Raw genomic sequence first — 21,665 nt, forward strand, 5'->3', positions numbered from 1 at the left:
CACTTCTTTAACATCTGTACATCGTACATGTGATATAATAAAAAGTAATTGATCTCACACAGGGTTAAACAATTCATAAATCTCTGATACTATAATACTCTTTTATATACATTATTACTTCATTCTCACTCTGCGTGATGACATCCAACTGTGTGATTTTCTTTTGGATGCATAATTATTTTGTATTTGTACTGTTAAGATAATGACTTTATTTCCTCCTCCTTCCCCCAATTGTAATATACTCCAAGGTCAGATTATTAAGCTATACTGATAACAAGTCATGTAAGTACTCTAATAGAACAATCAGTTTAGCTTGCCATATTTTAGCTATCACATAGTTGATTGTTGAGTTTCAGATCCATCTACTGTTTACTTGGCTGCATGAAACAAACACCGATAGCTATTAGGTAATTGTGTACAAGTAAACAAAACATTTCTTCATCCTATCTGTTCAAAATTGAAGGGTTTCAAGGATCTGCACGCTACATTAAAAACTAGGTTTTCCAAATCAGGAATCAAGAGCTTTTGTTGACAGGTTTTCAAAATTTCTGTTGTACGCACACAAATCTAGGGGCATAGTCCCCCAGGACATTATTTGCTTCTGGCGGCATAGTATCAGGAGCAGGCTAAAGAGTTAAGAGGTGGAGCTAAGCATACAACAGATATGGATGCCATCTGGGACTATTCATATTTAAACACTCTTGAGATGTGATTCGGTACAGGTAACTAAAGGATACAAAATGTGACTGTCCTATTAGAGTAGTTGACTGCTCTATTTCTATCTCAACTTTTGCAATTCAATTTTGTCTGAATATACTTGACTAGTTCCTGGAAGAAATCCCCTGGATCTTCCCCAGGAATAGAACATATTATAGAAATCTAATGGCTACAAACAATAGTTCTAAATGAGTGTACGCCATTGCAAATAGTAAGTGTTCTGATTATCAAGGTGACCTTATCAGTGGGTTTAGAGGTATGTTAACACAAGTGGGACCATGGACAAGTGTCCTGACTGTGTTAACCATCATATTATCACAGACTCTAACCCAGAAGGCTTGGTGGAAAACGGAAGGACAGCCTTGAAGAACTGGACCCACTGCAGCTGGTTAGAAAATTTCTATATTCTCAAAAAAGTCCAACACCTAAATGAATGAATGTTTCTCTGGACTAAGAGTTATGGCTTAATTACTTTATCATCGCAAAGTAATTTCTAACAAAATTCCATTCATGCAAGCCAATGTCTAAATAACTAAAGACATGCATCGCCAAAGTGTGGTTTAGAGTAAAGAATAAGTAAAAGATGAACTGTATGTATAACATGAAGTATCATTAAGATGGTTTGGGTGTTTGATCTTGATCTTGTGAAAAAGTCCTTAATCTTCTTCGTACATAACCGTCCACTGGTAGTCCAGATTCTTTACTCATTTCATTGGCACCGTCTGGGCTGGTATTTCTGGTGCTAGTGGTGTGTTTAGTTGGGGTCACGGATAGCTGGGGTAACCTGTCCGTGCTGTTCAAGGCCTCACTAACTCGTTGAGTCTTTCGCTGCAAAAAATTGTACACATTAAATGTAAGATTAAATATATAGTGATCTTACCTGTGCTATTTCTATCCACGCTGGTTTGTTACTGCTGCTTGGAGAAATTTCTTTCATATATCCGATAGCCTTGACTGGTTGTGCTACTGTTTTGTTTCTGCGTCCTTTAACACTTCTTCTGTTTTCACTAATTGGTGGTAAATGAGTGTCTTTAGCTGATTGCGTTGGAGTTTCTTTTGTGAACATTTTGTCAGTTGGTTTATCATCCTTCTCAAACTTTACTGGGGTCAATTTGATCTCCCTTTCTCTACTGCCATTCTCCTTGACTGGTGATGCAAAACCATGTGGTTTATCATCAGTAGGGGAGACTAGTTTTCTAGGCTTGGACCTTGTCGGTGGACCAGTAGGTTTAGTAGCATTCTCAGTGGCTGGTGAGGTGACACCATTTTGTTGGGCTTTTACGGGAGAATTCTGGATTGGCTTTAGTTTTACATGTTCTAAAAAGTTTGTTTCTTTCGGCCGTGGTTTAAGTGATATGGACGGTAATGGTTTCACTGGACTATCTAGAATTTGTTTGTTAATCAGTAACGACATACTAAATCTTTTCTTGCTGTCTGTTCTGGTTAACTCAAGCACAGGCTCAATAATTTCTGCCGGAGTGTTCTCACTAGAATGTCTCTTCTGTTCAGCTGCCTTAGCCACTATAGTAGCACTAGTAGTACTGGTGGATGATGATTGAGATCGCCGAAGGTGTTGTATAATCTGTTCTGCCCTGTATATAATACATTTTATTACTACTATAGCATGTTTACTGATGCCTCAAGCTCAAAACAGTTTGTGTGTGTGGGTTCGTGTGCATGTGCGTGCATTGTGGGTGCTTTCATCACTTACTTTCGCACTTTCTGTGACTTAGCTAAATCCTGCAAGAATGTAGGAGATATTTAAAATCTTCAACTAATAATGATATTACTTACACTGATCATAGAAGGATCTACTAAGTTTGTCCCATACTTTGCTTGTTCATTTTGATGTAGAAACAATGATCGTTTAGTAGTGGCCCTTCGACGTTTGATGTTTTGTGCCACGTTCCGTTTATCATGTGCTGCTTGAAGACTAAGTGTCCTTGTTGGAAGAGAAACTGCACTGAAGTCTACTGTGTCCTCTTTGTCTGGAAAATACAAGTCAAACTTAGTAATTATGTTGCAGCTACCTACCATTAGTAGCCTCTACTTGCAATTGTGGGATTTCCTGTTCGTTTTCATCTTTACTCTCTTCAGTTTGTTGATCATCTTGTTGTTGTTTCAAGTCAGCATCTAGTATGGTTGGTCTGCCTAGGTTCTCTCGTGATTTGTGTGGGCCTTTAACTCTTCCCGGCTTCTTCTTTTTAGACCGTCTGTTTTCATCATCTGATGTCACACCGTCTGATAAATTCCTTGACAACTTGTTCTCAGGGGTCCCACCTCGGCTTAATGCTTCGTTGCTGCTGTTACCAGCAGACAGAGGCCGTTCAATTATCTGCTTATAACAAATGGAGTATATAAATGTCATGGTATTAATAGTTAATGACTCACTTTTAACTGCATTTTATTGTCTATTGAACGAGCTGCACAGAAAAGAAATTTAAACACATAAAATAACAATGGCAGGTATCAGCTCAGCAGATCATATTGTTTTAAGGACAATTAGGTCTAGCTCTACATCTGAAAGAAGAATTAAACTTCCAGAAAGATAAACAACTTTTAATCCAAAAGTGTAATTTGCTATAGAGGTTCAACATACATGTATAGCCAGTATCATTTTACTATAAAATATTTCTCACTTCTTTTCTTCTTTTTCATATTCTGAGCTATTATTTGTTGCTGCCATTCAGCACTAGTCACAGCACTGATCTTCCTTTGACCCCTTGTATCATCACCGTCCTGCTCATCTTCACTAGAACTAACATCTGAAGAGAACTGTCGGCTAGATGACTCCTTAATACTGGACTCTGATAAGTCACTAGGACTCTGTGTTCTGTTGCTATTGTTTTGGCCAGTACTATCATCGTGTTCAACAAGTGACGAATCAGCACCCAACTGTTATGACATTTTAGTGAACTGCAGCAAATTAGCTATTACGTGGTTAACTTACCTCGTTGCTAGTTTCTGTTGTATGGCTTGACTGTTTCTTAGCTTTCTTGCTTACTTCCTGGAGGATCATTGCGAGTGTTTACTGTAGCTGAGAAATAACACAGCTCACCTTTGCGAGTTTATCACGTTTCATGTCTTTCATTTGACCGCTGTCATCAGCTTCAGCGGTCTAAGAGGAAGAACAAAGGCCACTAAGTGTTAAATGGTAGCAGAAGTGTCAAAGCTCTTACCAACAACTTTCCAGGGACTACATCATCATCCAGGGACGTAGGCATATCATCATCTGACGAGTGTTGCCCGATAGCTAGGTTATCTAGACTTTTGCTCGGGTCAAAGATTTTGGGCGTGGAGTGCACCATTGCACCCGTGGCTCGCGAGAATGGTTGAGGGTAGTTCTCGATATCTGGGTCCGTATCAAACCCGCCTTTCTTCTTTTTCTTGATCCGAAATACATTTCTGACTTTCTCTGTCCACGTAATCTTATACTGTAGTGTGTCCCGCTGCATTGGAGTTGAGCTGGCCAGAGGTAAAGTGTTTGAAGTAGCGCCAATGTAGTTCGCACCAGGAGAGGCAGGCGATGACGGAGGTAGAGTCATACGGCCATGCTGCAACCCGAAGTCCTTCTTGTTCGACTGCGGGCTAGGCGAACTCATTTCGAACAGCTCCGCTCGCTTTTAAACACGATAGTGTAAATTAGGCGTGGCACAAAATCATAATCAAAAATTTACTGATCCAGTCCGCGGAATTCGTACAAATAAATAATCGAGTGTATTATTATTATGAGGGGAGAGGGTGTGTGTGCGTGTGTTCAAGTGTTCAGTGGAGTTAAAAAACTATTCACTTGGCTCCTATACTCCGTGATGACGTCATCATTAGCCAAGGGCATTGTTGGCAGGTACTCCAAGTTTGACTGGCTAGGGTGGCCTGTAAGTTCCTAGTAGTAACATTGCAGTTAGCACAAAACATGCAATTTTGTGTATCTCGTACCTGCAACATGTCTCCAACTATTTTATTGTAGTTGAGTGCCATCTTGCTCATTTCAGCTTGACACAACCTGAAGGATTTATCAAACAATCAAAATTTGTACATGATTAAGATAGTCTCACATTTCCAGAGGTGTGCGGAAAGGAAGGTGAGGGATACGTTGACATAACAGAGAGATTCCAGTGGCTAAGCCTTCTAGTTGATGTTGACTTATATCTGATGACTGGAGAGAGCCAAGATTAAAACAAAGTAAACGAACGCACACACGCACACACCTGCTGTAGTTCGGTCATAGTATCAGTTGTTTGCAGAAAGTCAAACACAATCTGTAGAAAGACATTTTGTTTGTATGTGTGATCAACACAGCATATAATGATCAGTACAACAAACAATCAGTGAAAAATGTTAACTATTGGCAGCTCCACATTGGACATATAAGGACAAACCACAAATTTTCACAAATACTTGTTACTAATTACTAATACAAATGTAGTACTGACCAACATATTTTTAGTGTTGAACTGATATGAGATTTTGCCGGTATTCCAATAAAAATTTGATTGTGAAGGACCAATTTAGCTGGCAGTATTGCTACAACAATAGCTGACAGTACACTGAAGCAACATTGTAATACAGAAAAATGCAACTCAATGCATTTGTAAACATTAGTTGGTGCACATGAGCATGTATTTCTAAATACATACATATATTTGTATCTGCAGCTTTTTTCATCATGGTGCTGATCCAATACTGATATACAAAAACACAGCTGATATATGGTTTTTCCGATTACCGATCCGATTATTGGTACAACACTACTTACTTATTTTGTGACAACGTCAAATATATTTATAAACTATTTCACTTTGATTAAAACTTTTATATCCATGTTATTGGTTTACCATAAAGTACATATTTAGCAGAGGTGGTTTGTAGACAAACATGGTACCAAGTGTTGAGACTTGGTTACTATTAGCTAGGAAAGCCAGTGTGTTGTATTGGGATGGCTGAAAGAAAGTTTACGCATGTGGCAATGGCATGGTGTGAGTGACTACACACACCCTCACCGATCCTTGATGCTCCCAATCCATTACATAATCACTATGATCATCTTCTGTTAAACATGATAACATCTTCTGTAAAGTCTTTGTATGACCTGTTAACGGTGGAGATGATTTGGTAACAGCAAGAGTGATCACTCACCATTCACGATTGCCTTTGCTGTTAGTTGAGACATAATGACCTCATGACTTGCATTCCACTGCTGGGCTTTAATTAGATTCCACACTTGTTCCTCGGCTTTGCCCTCATATCGTGACCTTAACGCCTGAGAAGATGACAGCTATTAATAAAATGGATGCGTTTATAAGTTAGTTATTACTTTCGCTTCATATACTAGCTCTATCGATACATGTAGTTGATCAGTGACAAATCTCTCATGATCAGTTAAGGTGATATCACCACTGCAGTGACGGCTCAAAATGTCCTGGACCATCTTTGTCCTCCTGCAGGAATAAAATGGGTGTAGCTAGTTGCAACAACAAAGGTGATGCAGCTAGGTAGTAATATATACCAAATCCCCTATAATGCGACACTTGTTGGTAACAAAATTAGACTAGTAAGGATGTTAAGGCAGCAAACAATGTCAGATTATAGAGATGATCTGGATTAGAGAGTCTGTCAGATGTAGAGTTTTCACATCACTATCTACTCCTGTCACATTTGGCCAAATCTTATTAATCAGGTGGCTAGGTCATTTCGTATATAACATTTGGAGTTTATAAAATGGCCAGTTTAGACAGGTGACCTTATTACACAAGCCTCCAAACCAATGATACAGTACCTCTTGTCCTCATCCATGTGTAAGGCTACAAACACTGCCCACTGCCAGAGGCCAGCATTCTCCAGTTGTGAGGCATAACTGGTGTGAAGATGGGCTAACATGTTGGGTGATATGTGAGTGTAGTCCAGTCCCCTCAAGCACTGGAACAAGTGCCAGCTACAAGGAAGAAACACAAACAAACATTACATACACAGTTGTATAGAGAGTCAGTTGAATGTGTGATCAAGTAAGAAGGATTTATCTGATAATTCAGAGAAATGAACTTACTAAGCATTAAAATGAATGGGTAGAAGATGTCACTCAGTGGACCTCAATCCTGTGTATTTCATGACAGGCTATTTCAATTATAATAGTTTTGGTCGCATACATAGGTACCCTATTAACAAAGTTCACTTGGGGCCTAATAGAGGTGACATCGGTGATCACATTACTCAACTATCACTGCACAATGGATAAGCTCACATGAGCCGATAGTCAAGCACACAGGGGGTGAAGGTAGCAGGGTTGATCAGCTGACTGAGGTCGTGACTGCGGTCACAATAGAGCTGCAACAAGTGATAGCATATGTCATGTAGTTCCGTTAGCTTTTCTGATGTCTGTCCTGTCCTGTACACTGGCAGTGGCTGTACCACATGTGATGACACATTGGGGTCCTGGGGAGAACGATGAAAGAACATTGCTAAAAATTGTGTTAAAAAACAATTCGATGTTTTAATACTTCTAAACTACTACGCATCTAGTATATACCATATTTAAACCAACTGTAATTTAATTAATAATTACACAATTCATTGTGTAATTATTAATCACAAAATTCAATTAGTTACTACAGAGAACACAACAAAGAATAATATTTAATTGTAAAAAGCCACCTTTTGCATCACTGTCGAGCTAGGCATGTCAGTTAATAACAGACCAGAATAGTTACACAGTTATGAACTAATAGTTACACACTGGCTGGTACCCCAGTGATTACAACACTTACATTCATTGAATCACTATAATAATTCAACACATCAGCGATAGTAGCAGTCGGAGAACAACAATACCTACAACATAATAGCACACAACATTAACAAACACATCAGTATAAATGTAGTAAATAAATATATGAATCATATAAAGAACACACTATCACTAACCACAGTTGAATAGCTAGATTCCTTTGCCACTCAACTTCTTCACAACTACTCAATAACTCTTCCCCTGTCTCCCACAAGATGAAGCCAGCTAGTAAGATGTAGACTCTAAGACGTTCGGAGGTTATGAAGTTGTCAACCCCAATCTTGTTCCAGACAGTCAGCTGCTTCTTCAGCAAGCCTCGAGCAATGACTGAGCTCCTCCCACACTGAGCTAGCAGCAGGGTCAGCCGAAAGTCACGGTGTTTTCTAGCTAACTGGCATGCTTCTCTGGTGTGGCCACTACTAACTAGCCCAAACAATGACTTGAGATACACCAATTCCTACAGTGAGTGAAAATGACCACATGTATAATTACTAGAAGGATGGTAACAGAAAAGCAACCTTACACGAAGTCCTTGCTACATTTTATGTAACACCAATCACCGACTCAAAAAAATAATCTCACTAGTGCGGGACTTGTCCCGTAATGTGGTTCTCAATTTGTACACCATATGCCAGAATTATCATAACTATCTACTACACTATGGTTGTAGAAAGACCATATGGTTTCAAATTCTAACTCACTATTTATGCTACCCCTATAGCTTGTTACCTCCATTGTTACTATTAAACAATACTTACACTTCCCTTGGTGGAGTTGCTCAATTCTTTCTCTATCTTCTGTCCACACACTGTTCTCAACCATTGGGTCACCTGATCCTTCCTAGCCAACTGATGACCATAAGATAATGGGTTGTCCAAACCTGGTGAGATATGATGATACCTGCTACACAGGGCTGCTCAACACACTCACACTCACACTCACACACACACACACACACACACACACACACACACACACACACACACACACACACACACACGTAGTGGAAAAAGGATCCCCCAACCAATTCTCATTAGCTGTCTAAACAAACAGGAAATACACTAGTAAAATAGAATGCACAGGGAAAAATTGGAACATCTGTATGGTCAAAATATTTGGGAACCAGATGGCAAGGGCTTAAACAGAGGGTGTCTTACTATTAGACATCAACACACATACAGATAGGTCTCACCTGGCAGGTTGGCCTCAATAGGCAAGTCTCCCCACAGAGCCATTGTTAGGTTCCATACACCCTTCATGTACTGGCCAGCAAACTTGTCTGAACAGTTGGACATGTGTAGACCATCAGGTATAGCAGAGTAGTCCAGTAGTGCCTTGTTGCCTTTCATTGGTGTGATGTGGGGAACACCAGCTCCACCCACCTCACTGTGCTGTAGCTGTACAGCTAACAAGGGTGTGTACATCTCCTGTAACAATGGTAGAAAGTATTCTACTATTACAAAGCTGCTCTGTAGTATCTTGTTACTCATCTCATGCATAGCGTAAAGTCATTTTCTGTAAATTGTGTGTAGGTCAGTTGCCCATACAGAAACAAAATCTCTGCTAGTAATTATGGAGAACTTAGTACCAGCCAAGTGTCCTCGATATCAGTACCCACTACTTACTAGGAAATTTTACAAAACATCACTAGATTTACACAGTAGATTAGATAGTGGACTTCCAGGCCCATGCACATGAGCCTGAAGTCCACTGTATATAATATCTCTAGTTATCTGAACCTCATTTATCAGAAACAAAAACGACTGTTTAATTAGAGTATTTTGAATGTAGGTTAAGAGATGCTTTGTTAGGGCACTTTGAACACAGCAATGTGCAAGCTTTGAATAGGCCAATAATTTAATGAGATCAGATGTGATCTCAGACACGCCATAACACAGGCTTCACCACACACATATTTTAAAAATTTATCAGGTAGCTGGTATCCTAATTCTGAGCAATAAAACACTCTAATAGAACAGTCAAAAAGTTTTCAAGACCTACATGTGAGTCATGTGACTAAGCAAATGAAACTTGGTAATGCAAAACCATGATCAAGATTATTAAGCAAAAACAGTATGTGAAATTTTAAGTTTGTGAATTAAAATGAACACAGGTATCTGACTGCATGACAAAAGACATAATATATCAAGTTCTCACCGACAGAGTCTTATTTCCCAGTGCCTCAGGGGACAGATAAGGTGATGGTTGTAGTTGTTCTAGTGTAACATTAAAGGGTACAACATCATCTGGTCCAGGGGTAGGGTAGAGATACTTCTGTATGCCTAGTCCTCTGAGTAGGCCACTTGACTTTTGGTGACGAACACGCCTGGATCCAACAGGTGGTCCAAAATGAGTAAACCTCCAATGGGATCCCCAGCCAGTGGTAAATGACCTCCCAAAAGCTAGCCCCAAATCATTCATCGGACCATTAGCAAAATAACTGTCCTTAACTAGCTCCGGTAGTTGACTTAGTGGCTGCAACCCTTCAGAAACTGTTTTGGATGACAACATTGGAGATGACAATGGTTCAGGCATGAATGGAGACAGTAGAGAAAATGGTGGACTCTCTTCTTGTTGCTGTACTTGTTGTACCGTTGTTGACACTGTAAACGGTTTAAACAAAGGAGAGTGAGTTATTCCACTGCTGGCCACAACTGGTGACTCCCTGTGTGAAATGTTACTACTACCAGTAAACAAGTTCTGTGATTGTAATGCTGGACTATAGGGATTCCATGGGTGACTGGTAGGAGAAGGAGTTTGTTGTGTGAAGAATGATGCCTTCATTACTTGCACCTTGTGACTGCTAACTCCCATTGATTCTGCAAGCTTGTAGGAGTGTGGGGGAGGAGCTGCATCCATTTCATGTGCAGGGCTCTCCCTCAGTGGCTGCTCAACGTCACCATCAGACATTTGATTATCTTCACTATGACTATCATCTATGATCATTGCAGTACTGGTCACTGACTTAGAGGTGGTCTGCAATAAACAGTATATAAACAACTAACTATTCACATTGATGCCTACCATGTTGGTATCCCTTGTTGTTGATGGTGGTAGCTGTTGTGCTTGTTGTTTAAGCTGTTGTGTTTGGTGTTGTTGTTGGTCACCCTCATCATCTGATGCGTTCTCTTGTAGTTTGTACTTGGAGAAGTGATCCACCTGTAATGATACATGGTATAGTGGAGATGTAATAGGTCAATTCAGCTTACACATACACCCACACATGTACACACCACACCACACACACACAATTTGGTATGTACTCAACCAATACAGCCATAGAGCCATGAAGGTCATATTAGGAGACTTTTTTCTGAACACTATTTTTTTGCTGGAAATTAAACACACATCTTAGTGACTTTTTTGACAACAACAAACGATATTTGAAGTGAAAATTTAAGTGCAAAATAAATGGAGACAACATACTTGAGTTTCGGAAAAATTTTATAGACAAAGACAACATGGTGCTAGGCAACACAGTGTACTAGGCAACAAGCTGAACAAGTTGATGGCATTTATATTTATGGGACAGAAATGACCGCCATAAATGCAAATCAAACACACAAGATTTTAACTTGATTGTTAGTGTCCTTCAAGATAGGGAAGTACAAGCTGACCAGAATGCACAAAAGTTTTACGCTGACACAAAGCCACATTCAAGGATTTAAACTACATGAATGGAAACTTTAAAGTGTTAAAAAGTATTTAGTAATTGTAATAATTATGTGATGCTGTATCAGTAAAAGTGACACATAATAATTGACACCATACGGCAGGTATTTCTCACGCAAACTTTCATCTCGTATTCAGCAAGATTCGTGATATTAAAAATTCACATCATTTTGTGCAACATGACATTCTGTTTATCGCGTGATATTGTTACGTCAGTAGGTCCTCATGGCAAAGTGCTATGTCTCTTTTGAGCAGAAGAAAAGTGGAGGAAGTCTTCCTGGACTTTTGTATAGAACCATTTCTTCTGTTGCCATTGAATCCGTTAGTACTGAGGTCAGTGAAGTTTATACTAGACAGGCCAGTGGATGTTCATCGAAAAGTAGGAAGGGAAAGAAGCCCCGCGTATATTCAGGCATACAAAGAGCTGAAATGGGCAAACTTTTGTGCAGGGTTGGTGCAACCGAGAGAAACGATTCATGAAAAAAACTAGGGTTTACCATCAATGAAAAGTACAATGAGATCCATAAAGAAAGCTTACATAAACAATATGAAAAAACTAAGAGAGGAAGATGATTTCACAGTCTCCGAGCTGCCAGTTAAAAAAGAGAGGGAGTCCACTACTGCCCAGCCCTAGAATGACTGCCTTGAATTGATGCTGCTGGTGCCGAGGTGGGAGATGAGGCTCGTGAAAATGGCCTTGTGTCAGCAGCAATGGCAATTCATAGTGCTCCCCTTTGGATTGAGCTGTGCATCACACACTTTTACAAAGCTACTGAAACCAGTAGTAGCACTGTTAAGGAAGCAGGGCATCTGTACTTAGACGACATGCTTCTAGTGGCCAAGTCACAGACTCTTGCCACAGAACATTTTCAAACAGCAGTACTATTGCTGAAGTCTCTGGGGTTCATCATCAATATGGAGAAAAGTGTATCATCTCCAACACAACAGGTAGAATTCTTGGACTTCATGTTCAATGTTGTTATCTTTACCAACACACAAGCTGACATCGTTAGTAAATTCTTCAAAGCACATGATGGCCCTCAAGGAGGTCACGAATTGTCTGATACTAGGCGTAAAGGTGGCTGCACACCCAACGCCCCCCCCCCCCCCCCCCCCCCAACACTACAGGCTTATTTGTACAATGGCAGGCTTCTTCAGATCACCCATTGGGATGTAACGATAGAATCTATGTCTGGGTGGGAAGCCAGTTGTCAGGGCGAGAACAAGGGGGGAGGCCTGGCTGTCTACAGAAAAGACACATCATATCAACTACTTAGAATAGAAAGTGGCCTTTCTAGCCTTGCAGTCCTTTTGCTCCAAGAGAAATTCAATCACAGTGCTTTTGTGTCTAAACAACATCACAGCAATAACATTCGTAAACAGAATGGGGGGGGGGGGGGGGGAATCACTCCTACCTACTGTCAGGCCTGGCATCACCATCACAAATCTGGAACTGATGCATCCAATGAAATATCACAATCCATGCAGAGCACCTGCCAGGAGTGGAAAACATTCAAGCAGGTTGAGAGAGCCGTCATCTAGTGGATTCCAGCGACTGGAAACTAGACCGGGGCAGAGAAACCATTTTCAATCGATCTGTTTGCCTCAAGGACAAATGCACAGCTCCCAATATATTGCAGCTGGAGGGCAGACCAAGCAGCAGTATCAGTAGATGTCTATCTATTCCCTGGAACAGCCATTACCCATACATGTTTCCTCCTTTTCCAGGTTGCTTGGTGAAACTGAACAAGGAGAGTATCAACTATAATGATAGCACCATCCTTGGTTTCCTCAACTATTTAACAGCCTCAGTGGGACACCAATCCTGCTACCACCAATACCCGAGATTGTGACCAACTCAACAGACCAGAACCATCCCCTAGTCAGGGAAGGTCACTTACCACTAGCAGCTTCGCCTGTATCGGGGGAGATCAGGCGAAGCAAGAGGACTTTCTGACTGGGTTATCAAAATCATTAGACAATCCTAGAGGTCCCCAACAGAAGCATCTTACTCCAATGCATGGCAACATTGGGATAGCTGGTGTCTTGAAAGGAATGCTGATCCACTTTCAGCTCCTCTAAGTGATGTTCTGGAGTTCCTGTGCGAACACTTTGATGCGGGAAAGAATTACCGTACTATTAACTCACTAAGATCAGCAATTTCAATGACACATGATGATGATGTGGATGGTGTAAGTAGGAGTAGGTCAACATCCCCTTGTCTCCAGGTTTCTCAAAGGAGTTTATAACACCCAACCACTAGCTCCCAGATACTCCACTACTTGGGAATTGGGGTATAGACATAGTTCTATCATATTTGTCAAGCCTCCCCGACAATGAAAATCTCTCTTTTCAGATTCTCACACACAAAGTAGCTATGTTGATGGCGTTATCCAATGCAGATAGGTGTTCAGATCTGGCCACACTAGACCTGAACTTCAGACCATACAGAAGGGAAGTTAGTATTCACCATCCCGGGTCTAACTAAATCCAGAAAAAGTGGTCCCCCATTACAGGCCTTCTATCCAAGCTTCTCAGATGACACTAAACTATACCCAGTGGTGGCCCTAAAAGTTTATGTAAAGACCTTCGAGTATTTACCTCACCTCACAATCCTCTTTTCATCTCAGTGAGATGCCCCTTCAAGCCAGTCAAATAAGTAACCATAGGACATTGGATAAAGGATATGATGAAAGCAGCTGGCATTGATATCACTGTCTTTACAGCACACTCAACACGAGGTGCTGCCACCTCTAAGGCTAACTCAGCTGGACTTCCAATGTCAGAGATTATGAAGACAGCTAATTGGTCATCACCCTTAACTTTCTGCAGATTTTACAACTGTCCTGTCAACGGTGGACTGTTTGGACAAACTGTTCTAAGGAGCAGACAGTCAAATATTGGTGAGCTTTGAACAGTACCATGCAGTAAGCTGACTATGTTGTAGAAATGTATCTGGAGCCTTCGAAATACAATTACAGGATTCCCCAAAGAATTGAAAATCCGACATGGGGAGGATTAATTGTATGAGGAGGTGAAGGATACACAAAACAACATAGTCGGCTCCCACCCTGTTTAACCCAACCATTACCTTATATTTATTACAGATGTGAATGGCTAACATTATTTGATGTTCTCTATGGAAAAACCCAATCGCCGAAATTGGTATTCTCAAGGTGATGTTGTTAACTAAACTGACAATGATGTGTTGTATACACAGTTATTTAACTAGCTATATAATTTACTTGTATTAGTGGTCCTACAATATATTATTTATGTCAGTGGTTCTATGTGTGATGACGTGTTTTACTGCTACAATGATGTGATTGCAATCATTGTAGATTACCTTTTTCTTCACATTCCAAAAAAGGCGGGTTTATCATGTGAGACATATATTGTATACTGCTTTTTAACTTATAAACCATATTTAATTCTATGAAACTGTACATCAAATTACTCGAAGGCATTCAATTATGAAGTTGCTGTCTACATAACAGTAATCACAAAGTCATTATACAACTTAAATCAGTCTAACTGAAACTACATGTTAAATCTCACAACTTAACAGTCTGTTATAACATAGTAAATGCTGCTAACCAGTTAAAATTATCTCCAAGTCTGATTTTTAGGCATTGGGTCAAGTGCGCATGCATATATACACACAAAGCCACTGATTCAAGATGTACAAAAGTAGCAACACGTCATGCTAACCTACTGTTTCTCTACATTAGTAGTGCCATTGTTACTTCTTCAAAGAATTGTCTACTGTGCTTATTTCAACAGGAGTTCATTAGCACGATACAAAAAGCCAAGCCAATACAAAAATAAGTTGAGAATTGGTAATCAAAAAATATAGCAATTGCAATGATGTTAACATTACAATAATGACAACCCAATTGGTATAATAGCATTTGTTACAAGGTCCTACCAATTTTGGTTGGAACCTTCACAAAAAATCTTTTTTCTTTACCACAGAAAGGATAAAGAATTAAGAGCAGTACCAGTATATATATAGACTCACCTACAACAACTGATTGTGGTTTTCAATTTTGTACTTATACCTAATAATTGTGGGTTTTGATTTAGATGTAATTTTCACTTAATGTAATATTACCAAGTACAACAAACAATGTAGACCTAAGATTTAGTTGCTGCAAAAAATTTACTTCACACCCTTAAAACTAGACTCATTACAGTTGGGAGATTTGTAAAAATATAGTTGATGTGCTACTTCTAAAACCCAGGCACCATGCAGCTAGTAATGGCCTTTATCCGAAATGATGTCACAAACATAAAATGGCCACCAATACGTCCAATAGTGGAGGGACTTTAATATTTTCAAGTACAGATGCCTATGGAGAAAAAAATTTCATATTTCAGCCAAGAAAAGAGATACGGAACTACAGCCAACAGGTACGATTATAAAACATTAGAATGCATCATTTACGTATCTTTTGGACGCTTTTGATCATAGATTTCAACTATAGTGTAAGTCCATCCTTATATTATTTATAGCCATAGCTGTTAGTTAGAGCTCCGTATCTTCTATCTCGGCAGAAATATGATCAATCAAAAACTTTTCTTCATAGGCGCCTGTACTTGAAAATATTATAGTCCCCCAATTGGTGGCCATTTTATGCTGTGACATCATTTCGGATAGAGGTCATATAGCTGGGAGGATGAATCAACAATGTAATATAACATTATTGCAATATTTATTTTAATTACTAACATTTCTGTAGCAATTATGTATACAGAATTACTATTTGCATACAGCAATAAAGTTATTCTAATTTCACACTTCATAATCGGTGATATATTCCATAATTCTCTAATTACGTTGCTATATTGCTAAGGAAGCACTATTTGAACAAACCTCTTTAACACACTGAAGTATCTTCTCAACTGTTTTATAGTTTGCCTCATGTTTTTGCTGCAAATTCTCTCTATAAACCCTCAAGGCTACCCTTCTCTACAAACCCTCTTCTCTACAAACCCTCAAAGCTGCTCTTCATTTTTGGTTCACATATGTAGCCTAGGTAATTATTATATAACTAGTAAACTTATATAGAGATTCCATTAAATGCTTTTTGAAATACCGCTTAGTTTACAAATACACTAAAATTTTTTGGAATTTTCAACTAGAGTAGGGACCATAGCACATCGATAAAAAGTACTGAAACAAGCTGGAGTAGTGCATGATATTAAATCACAGTAAAACGATAAAAAGTGTTATATCCCTACTGCGCTGTGCTTCCCAACTACCAATTATCATCTGAAAAGTGAAGTATCCATTACGCTTTGTTGTCAGCTACCATTACACAAGCATTACGAATTAAGAACTATTCAAAAAGCACCTCTACAATCAAAGTAGCCACTATGAAAAATACGGACGATTTCCGTTCTGAAGAGAAGCCATGCTACCACCAAATTGACACCTTTCGATGCCAGCAAAGATGAATGGGACACAAAGGAGGACACTGGTAAGTCCATGAAGAATGCATTGTACGTACTGTAGTATGCCAAAAGGCATGTGTCCGGCTGAAGCGACCTTGAGCCGTTATCGAGTTACGCTTGTCTGAAGGCACCAGTCAGTCAGTCAGTAGAAAATTCTGTTTAATAAAATGCTGTAGCAACTTGTTGAAAGCATTTCAGGTCAATCTGAAGGCTTGTTTGGGCTTAGTTTTACCTAACTAATACTGCTTCATCGTCAGGAAAAAGTGAGGCTGGTTTTCCCTACTATACAGTATTATCATACCGTATGATGAGTAGCATCTGGCTTTAAGGATTAGAATTCTTAATCCAAATTGAGCTTGCTCACACAAAAAGAAGTGGTACTAATAGCAAAGCTGTGAACAAACACAAAAAAACAAGATGAGAATTGCATTGGCAATCAAGAAATGTAGACAATCGCAATGATGTTAAAATTGCAACTCAATTGGTATAATACATGTTACAAGGTCCTACCATTTTTGGTCGGAACCTTTACAAAAAATGTCTTTTTCTTTACTACAAAGGCTAGTCAACCTTCATCCAGTATATATAGACTCACATACAACAACTGATTGTGGTTTTTAATTTTGCATCTGATAAATAATTGTGGATTTTGATTTATATATACTTTTCATTTAATGTATTATTACAAAGTACAACATACAATGTAGATCTTAAGATTTAGTTGTGACAAAAAAGTGAAGCACAGAAATTCACTTCACATGTTCCCTACATACACGAGCCGAAAATGAAGGGCAGCCTTGAGGGTTTGTAGAAAGAATTTGCAGCAAAAAACACGAGACGAACTATAAAACAGTTGAGAAGATACTTTTGTGCGTTAAAGAGGTTTGTTCAAATAGTGCTTCCTTAGCAGTACAGCAACATAATTAGAGTGTTCTTTTCAAATATTCAAGTGTAGTAAGGTATAGTGTTTAGTTTATCCACACATGCCTAGGTATTATTTTAACTAGTAAACTTATAGAGATAAGTAAACTATATAATATAGAGATTCCGTTAAATGCTTTTGAAAATACTGCTTACCATGTGTAACAGCCAGAACATAATCTACATATTTGTACTGTGAAAGCTCCTACCATTGAGGTTGGAACCTTCACAAAAATTTTATTACACTGTTAAAAACGAAGTTTGTTCACATAACACAAGTGGCTAGGAATTGGCCAGCACATTATATAGACTCACATACAACAACTGACTGTGGTTTTTAATTTTGCACTTCACAACAAATAGTTGCAGTTTGCATTTGATTTACTGTATGAAGGGAAACTTTGGTGACAGCAAAATTTGGCAAATGACCATGAATTTTCCCAATCCAAATATTTTTACTAGTGAGGAAAATGGCCGCTCTTTGTAGCTTGTGTACTACATCATGTAGTTTTAGTGTGTGTATCTGCTGCCAGTCCCATAAGTAACTCTGCAACACTGGCCAAGGGCTACCAAATCATCGATCTAGGGTGCCATCCACTATATGCACTAGGTTATCTGGACGAGTGCTACCATGCATATCACCTTCTAGTCAATTGCTGCATAGTCTCTTGAATATTAGACCCTCAATTAAATGCTAAACGTGGTACCACACCAGGTATAGTGATTTAAAAAATATCATTTTGTAATGGAGAATCTTTGCAAGAAAAATGTATCAAGGGAGGTTGGATACAGAACGTTACGCTCAAGTAAAGTTAATATCTCCCAACAATGGGTCACTACCATACCAGACTATTATGAGTATGGGTAGTATCACCACCAATAAGCTCCTGTGCTGAAATAGCGGTGTGGTCATACAAGACTACAGTGGAACTGCTCTAAGACAGACATCAATGGGATGGGTAACTTCTTTTGTAAAGAAGTGGTCTTAAGTTTAAACTACCATTAGAGTCGTACTATTGATGTGGGACCTATGATAAATGTTTGTTATAAAGAGGTTCACAAGAGTCCTTTAAAAGAGGTTCCAATGTATACACACATTAAACCTCAAAAATCCAGGATCCTGTTTCTGGTCGATACTCCTTAAATCTAGCACCAATCTTAGCGGTGGAGTGCTGCACCTTCTCAGCATATCTCATCTCCTGCAACCTCTCAGGATCCTACACAATCACAGAATCACACATCTTATGACGCACATCAGATAGTGACTTACTCTGATTGGTTCCCTGTTAGTTTTGTCCAGTGGCCATGTGTTCTCCAATGTGATGATGGCCCTCTTGTTGAGCCCCTCCCCCTGTGGGGGCTTGCACAAATCATCCTGATAAACTGCAACTTCCTTGTGACCAATGTACACTATACAAACAAGTAGATGAGAATTGAAATAGACCAATGGTTGAATTACAATATATTACATAGACATCTTAGGCAACAGTGTCCAAGTCATTTTATACGCTAAGAAAATATAACAGTCTCTGGTTAATTCAAATTTTTGGGGACCACTGTAGACAGCACTGCAGCAACACAATTAAGCTATGAATTTACAACACACAAATAAATGTGTCCACAAGCTAATGCAAAGGCTGTACATATTTCCATCCAGTAAAATCCTCTTACACACAAAGGGCAATAGACTCAGCACACTTACCCAGCTCATCCAAATTGAGATCACGTACATCAGTTTTACCGGGAAACACAATAACACCGTAGCCATGACGACCTACAGTAAAATTATCAACCTCTACTGGATCGGAGTCAGTTGCCATGGAGTCCAGTTCATCAACAGGTGGTATAGTGTAATAATCTGATCTGGTGTTGAAGACTCCACTAGGACCTGCTAATTGGACGATTGGAGGGGTGGGGCTACTGGTAGATGGCTGCTCCACATCTGATGGGTGTGGCTCACTGAATGCTAACATTGTGTTGTCCAACTGAGAAGCAGGACTACAGGAGCACGATTAACAATACAATGAACACAAACACTTTAAATACATGCACACAGTAGAACACATGCTCATATGGTGCAGTAGAACATATGGCATTGTGTGACTTTGTATTTACGTATTCCTATGTGGAACACAGGTGATCAAAAATAAATAAGTCCTCAAATTTGCTGATATGTGAACTTTTGTTTACAATAGTATTGCACTGATAATCGGTTCAATAATTGGTATTGGACTGATATTGGTTGCTAGCCGATTAATAGGTTTTGATTAAATCCACAGCCTATATAATCTCTACTGCTCTGTGTAGTATAATGATGTGGGGGAGGCTAGACATAAGTTATTTGGCATTTTAATTAAGTTATGTGTTGAAGTGACTACAAGCCATGCCCATATAAACTGTCAGGTTTTAGGCCAACAGTAAACTGAGGTTTTAGGTTTCTATGTAGTATCAGCCATTTGTCTCAACTGTATAGCAGTAGAAAATGTACTTAACCCACAAAATCCAGAAAACTGGATTTACACTTAATAAATACGCATGTTTTACACAAAGTGCAGTAACTTTTGAAGTGTTCATCCTATGGCTATACGTATTTTATGTCATTCTACTTGTGATGTAGCAAGGATCAAAATGATACCTAGGGTTTTACCCTAATGCTAAATGGTGAAGCCAAAACTAGCATTGAAAATAACTTTTCGGTAAGGAAACACTCAAACTCTTTACATACCTTTATAAAATGGTCGATAACTCGATGGTAGTTGATCCTATCGCTTTGCAACAACTTTCATTCAACTCTTCGTGAAATTCTGCATCAGGCCATATATGACTCACGTGAGTAAACCCACAATAGAAATTAAACATGTGGCAAGAATTTAGAAACACAGAGACGTGACTCATCGCTGTTCACCACTTCATAAAAAGTAAGCCACTGTAGTTACAGTGTTCATTTAACCTTCTCCAAGTAGCCCAGTAAACACACTTTTAATCCATGTGTATTTGTAGGCTGTAAGAATTAAGTTACCCCACCTAGTGTCGCCATGCATGCCCATATTGTGTAAACACGCATTTCCGAAAAGTTTTCTGCGGGTTTAAGGGTTAAAACCTGTGTACCATGAGTAATTTTTACTTGTGGTATACATCCAACTTTTTACAACTGCAACAAAGCAGCCATGTAGTAACATAGTATTGGTCTGATGCCCCAACCTTTATCCATAAAACACACTAAACGATCATTACACACAAAACGACATCACAAATAAACATGGTGAGGATGGCTAGGTGAATTAATCTGTTTTACAAACTCACACACATTGTACAGCTTAGCTTACCGTCTAGCCACAGGTTTCATCACACTATTGGAGTACAAGCTCCCAATGACTAGGCTAGGACTCTCCACGCTGCTTGTACTAGAAGGGGGTGTGGTTAGGGATTTGTTGCCAGCTGAAGGAGGTGTGATCATGGACATTGCTGGCAGGGTTGTAACAGGATGAGGAGTGCTCTTATTGGCTGAAGTCTTGACTGACGAAGGGGGTGTAACTGTAACCGTGGCAGCAGTTGTTGTGCACGCCTCATTGGTAATAGTAGTAGTATCTGGGATGGTGGGCGTCTATTGGAATACACACAACATCAATAAAAATTGATAAGTGAATTGACTTACCGGTCGAGAGCTTGATGGTTGAATAACTAATTTCTTGATGTTTTTACGTGGCTTAAATGTGTCCACCCCACTGGTCTCCAAGTCATCTAATCCTTCAAACATCAATGACTTGTCCATGTGCCGCGATGGAGAGCTCAGTGATTGTGCCTTGAATGGCAGCTTGGCTCCTCTCCGCATGTTGAGCTTGTAATGTGATGAAGCACCAAAGTCTGGTTTACCGGCTGCTTTAGAGAGTTCTGGTTTTGAGGGAGGTGTTGATGAAGCAGCTTCCTGTAATGAAAGTCGTTTCAAAGTTTCATTTCGCGGATGCTTGTACTTGCCTTTAGTGATGTGCGAAAGAGAGGGGAATCCCCAAAAGGAGATGTTGCTAACACCTGAAGTTGCTGCTGTAGCTGAGCTTGTTGCTGAAGAGCAGCAATGTCAGAGAAACCTCCAGTCTGGGCACCAACCACTATAAAGTGA

At 39.4% G+C, this 21,665-nt stretch overlaps 2 protein-coding genes across 2 annotated transcripts; both read right to left on the reverse strand.

The window, feature by feature from the left end:
- Positions 1–1,271: 1,271 nt before the first annotated feature.
- LOC136239538 (uncharacterized) lies at positions 1,272–4,458 on the reverse strand. The gene is made up of 10 exons (XM_066030281.1): positions 3,897–4,458; positions 3,776–3,835; positions 3,668–3,724; positions 3,357–3,612; positions 3,109–3,140; positions 2,752–3,052; positions 2,512–2,705; positions 2,429–2,457; positions 1,598–2,309; positions 1,272–1,545 (listed from the first exon to the last, which is right to left on the reverse strand). The coding sequence occupies exons 1-10, from the start codon at positions 4,317–4,319 to the stop codon at positions 1,330–1,332; spliced, it is 2,280 nt and encodes a 759-aa protein (XP_065886353.1). The 5' UTR covers positions 4,320–4,458; the 3' UTR covers positions 1,272–1,329.
- Positions 4,356–21,651, reverse strand: LOC136239535 (nuclear pore complex protein Nup98-Nup96-like). Its single transcript, XM_066030278.1, has 21 exons — positions 21,524–21,651; positions 21,204–21,473; positions 20,875–21,152; positions 19,251–19,546; positions 18,819–18,958; positions 18,652–18,765; positions 10,523–10,657; positions 9,656–10,474; positions 8,691–8,925; positions 8,257–8,378; positions 7,636–7,955; positions 7,479–7,542; positions 6,956–7,146; positions 6,494–6,649; positions 6,032–6,155; positions 5,854–5,977; positions 5,718–5,806; positions 4,926–4,976; positions 4,773–4,873; positions 4,654–4,720; positions 4,356–4,600 (listed from the first exon to the last, which is right to left on the reverse strand). The coding sequence occupies exons 2-21, from the start codon at positions 21,378–21,380 to the stop codon at positions 4,475–4,477; spliced, it is 3,729 nt and encodes a 1,242-aa protein (XP_065886350.1). The 5' UTR covers positions 21,381–21,473; positions 21,524–21,651; the 3' UTR covers positions 4,356–4,474.
- Between the last annotated feature and the right edge of the window lie 14 nt (positions 21,652–21,665).

The sequence above is a fragment of the Dysidea avara genome, chromosome 11, assembly GCF_963678975.1.
Source record: "Dysidea avara chromosome 11, odDysAvar1.4, whole genome shotgun sequence".
NCBI classification, from domain to species: Eukaryota; Metazoa; Porifera; class Demospongiae; order Dictyoceratida; family Dysideidae; genus Dysidea; species Dysidea avara.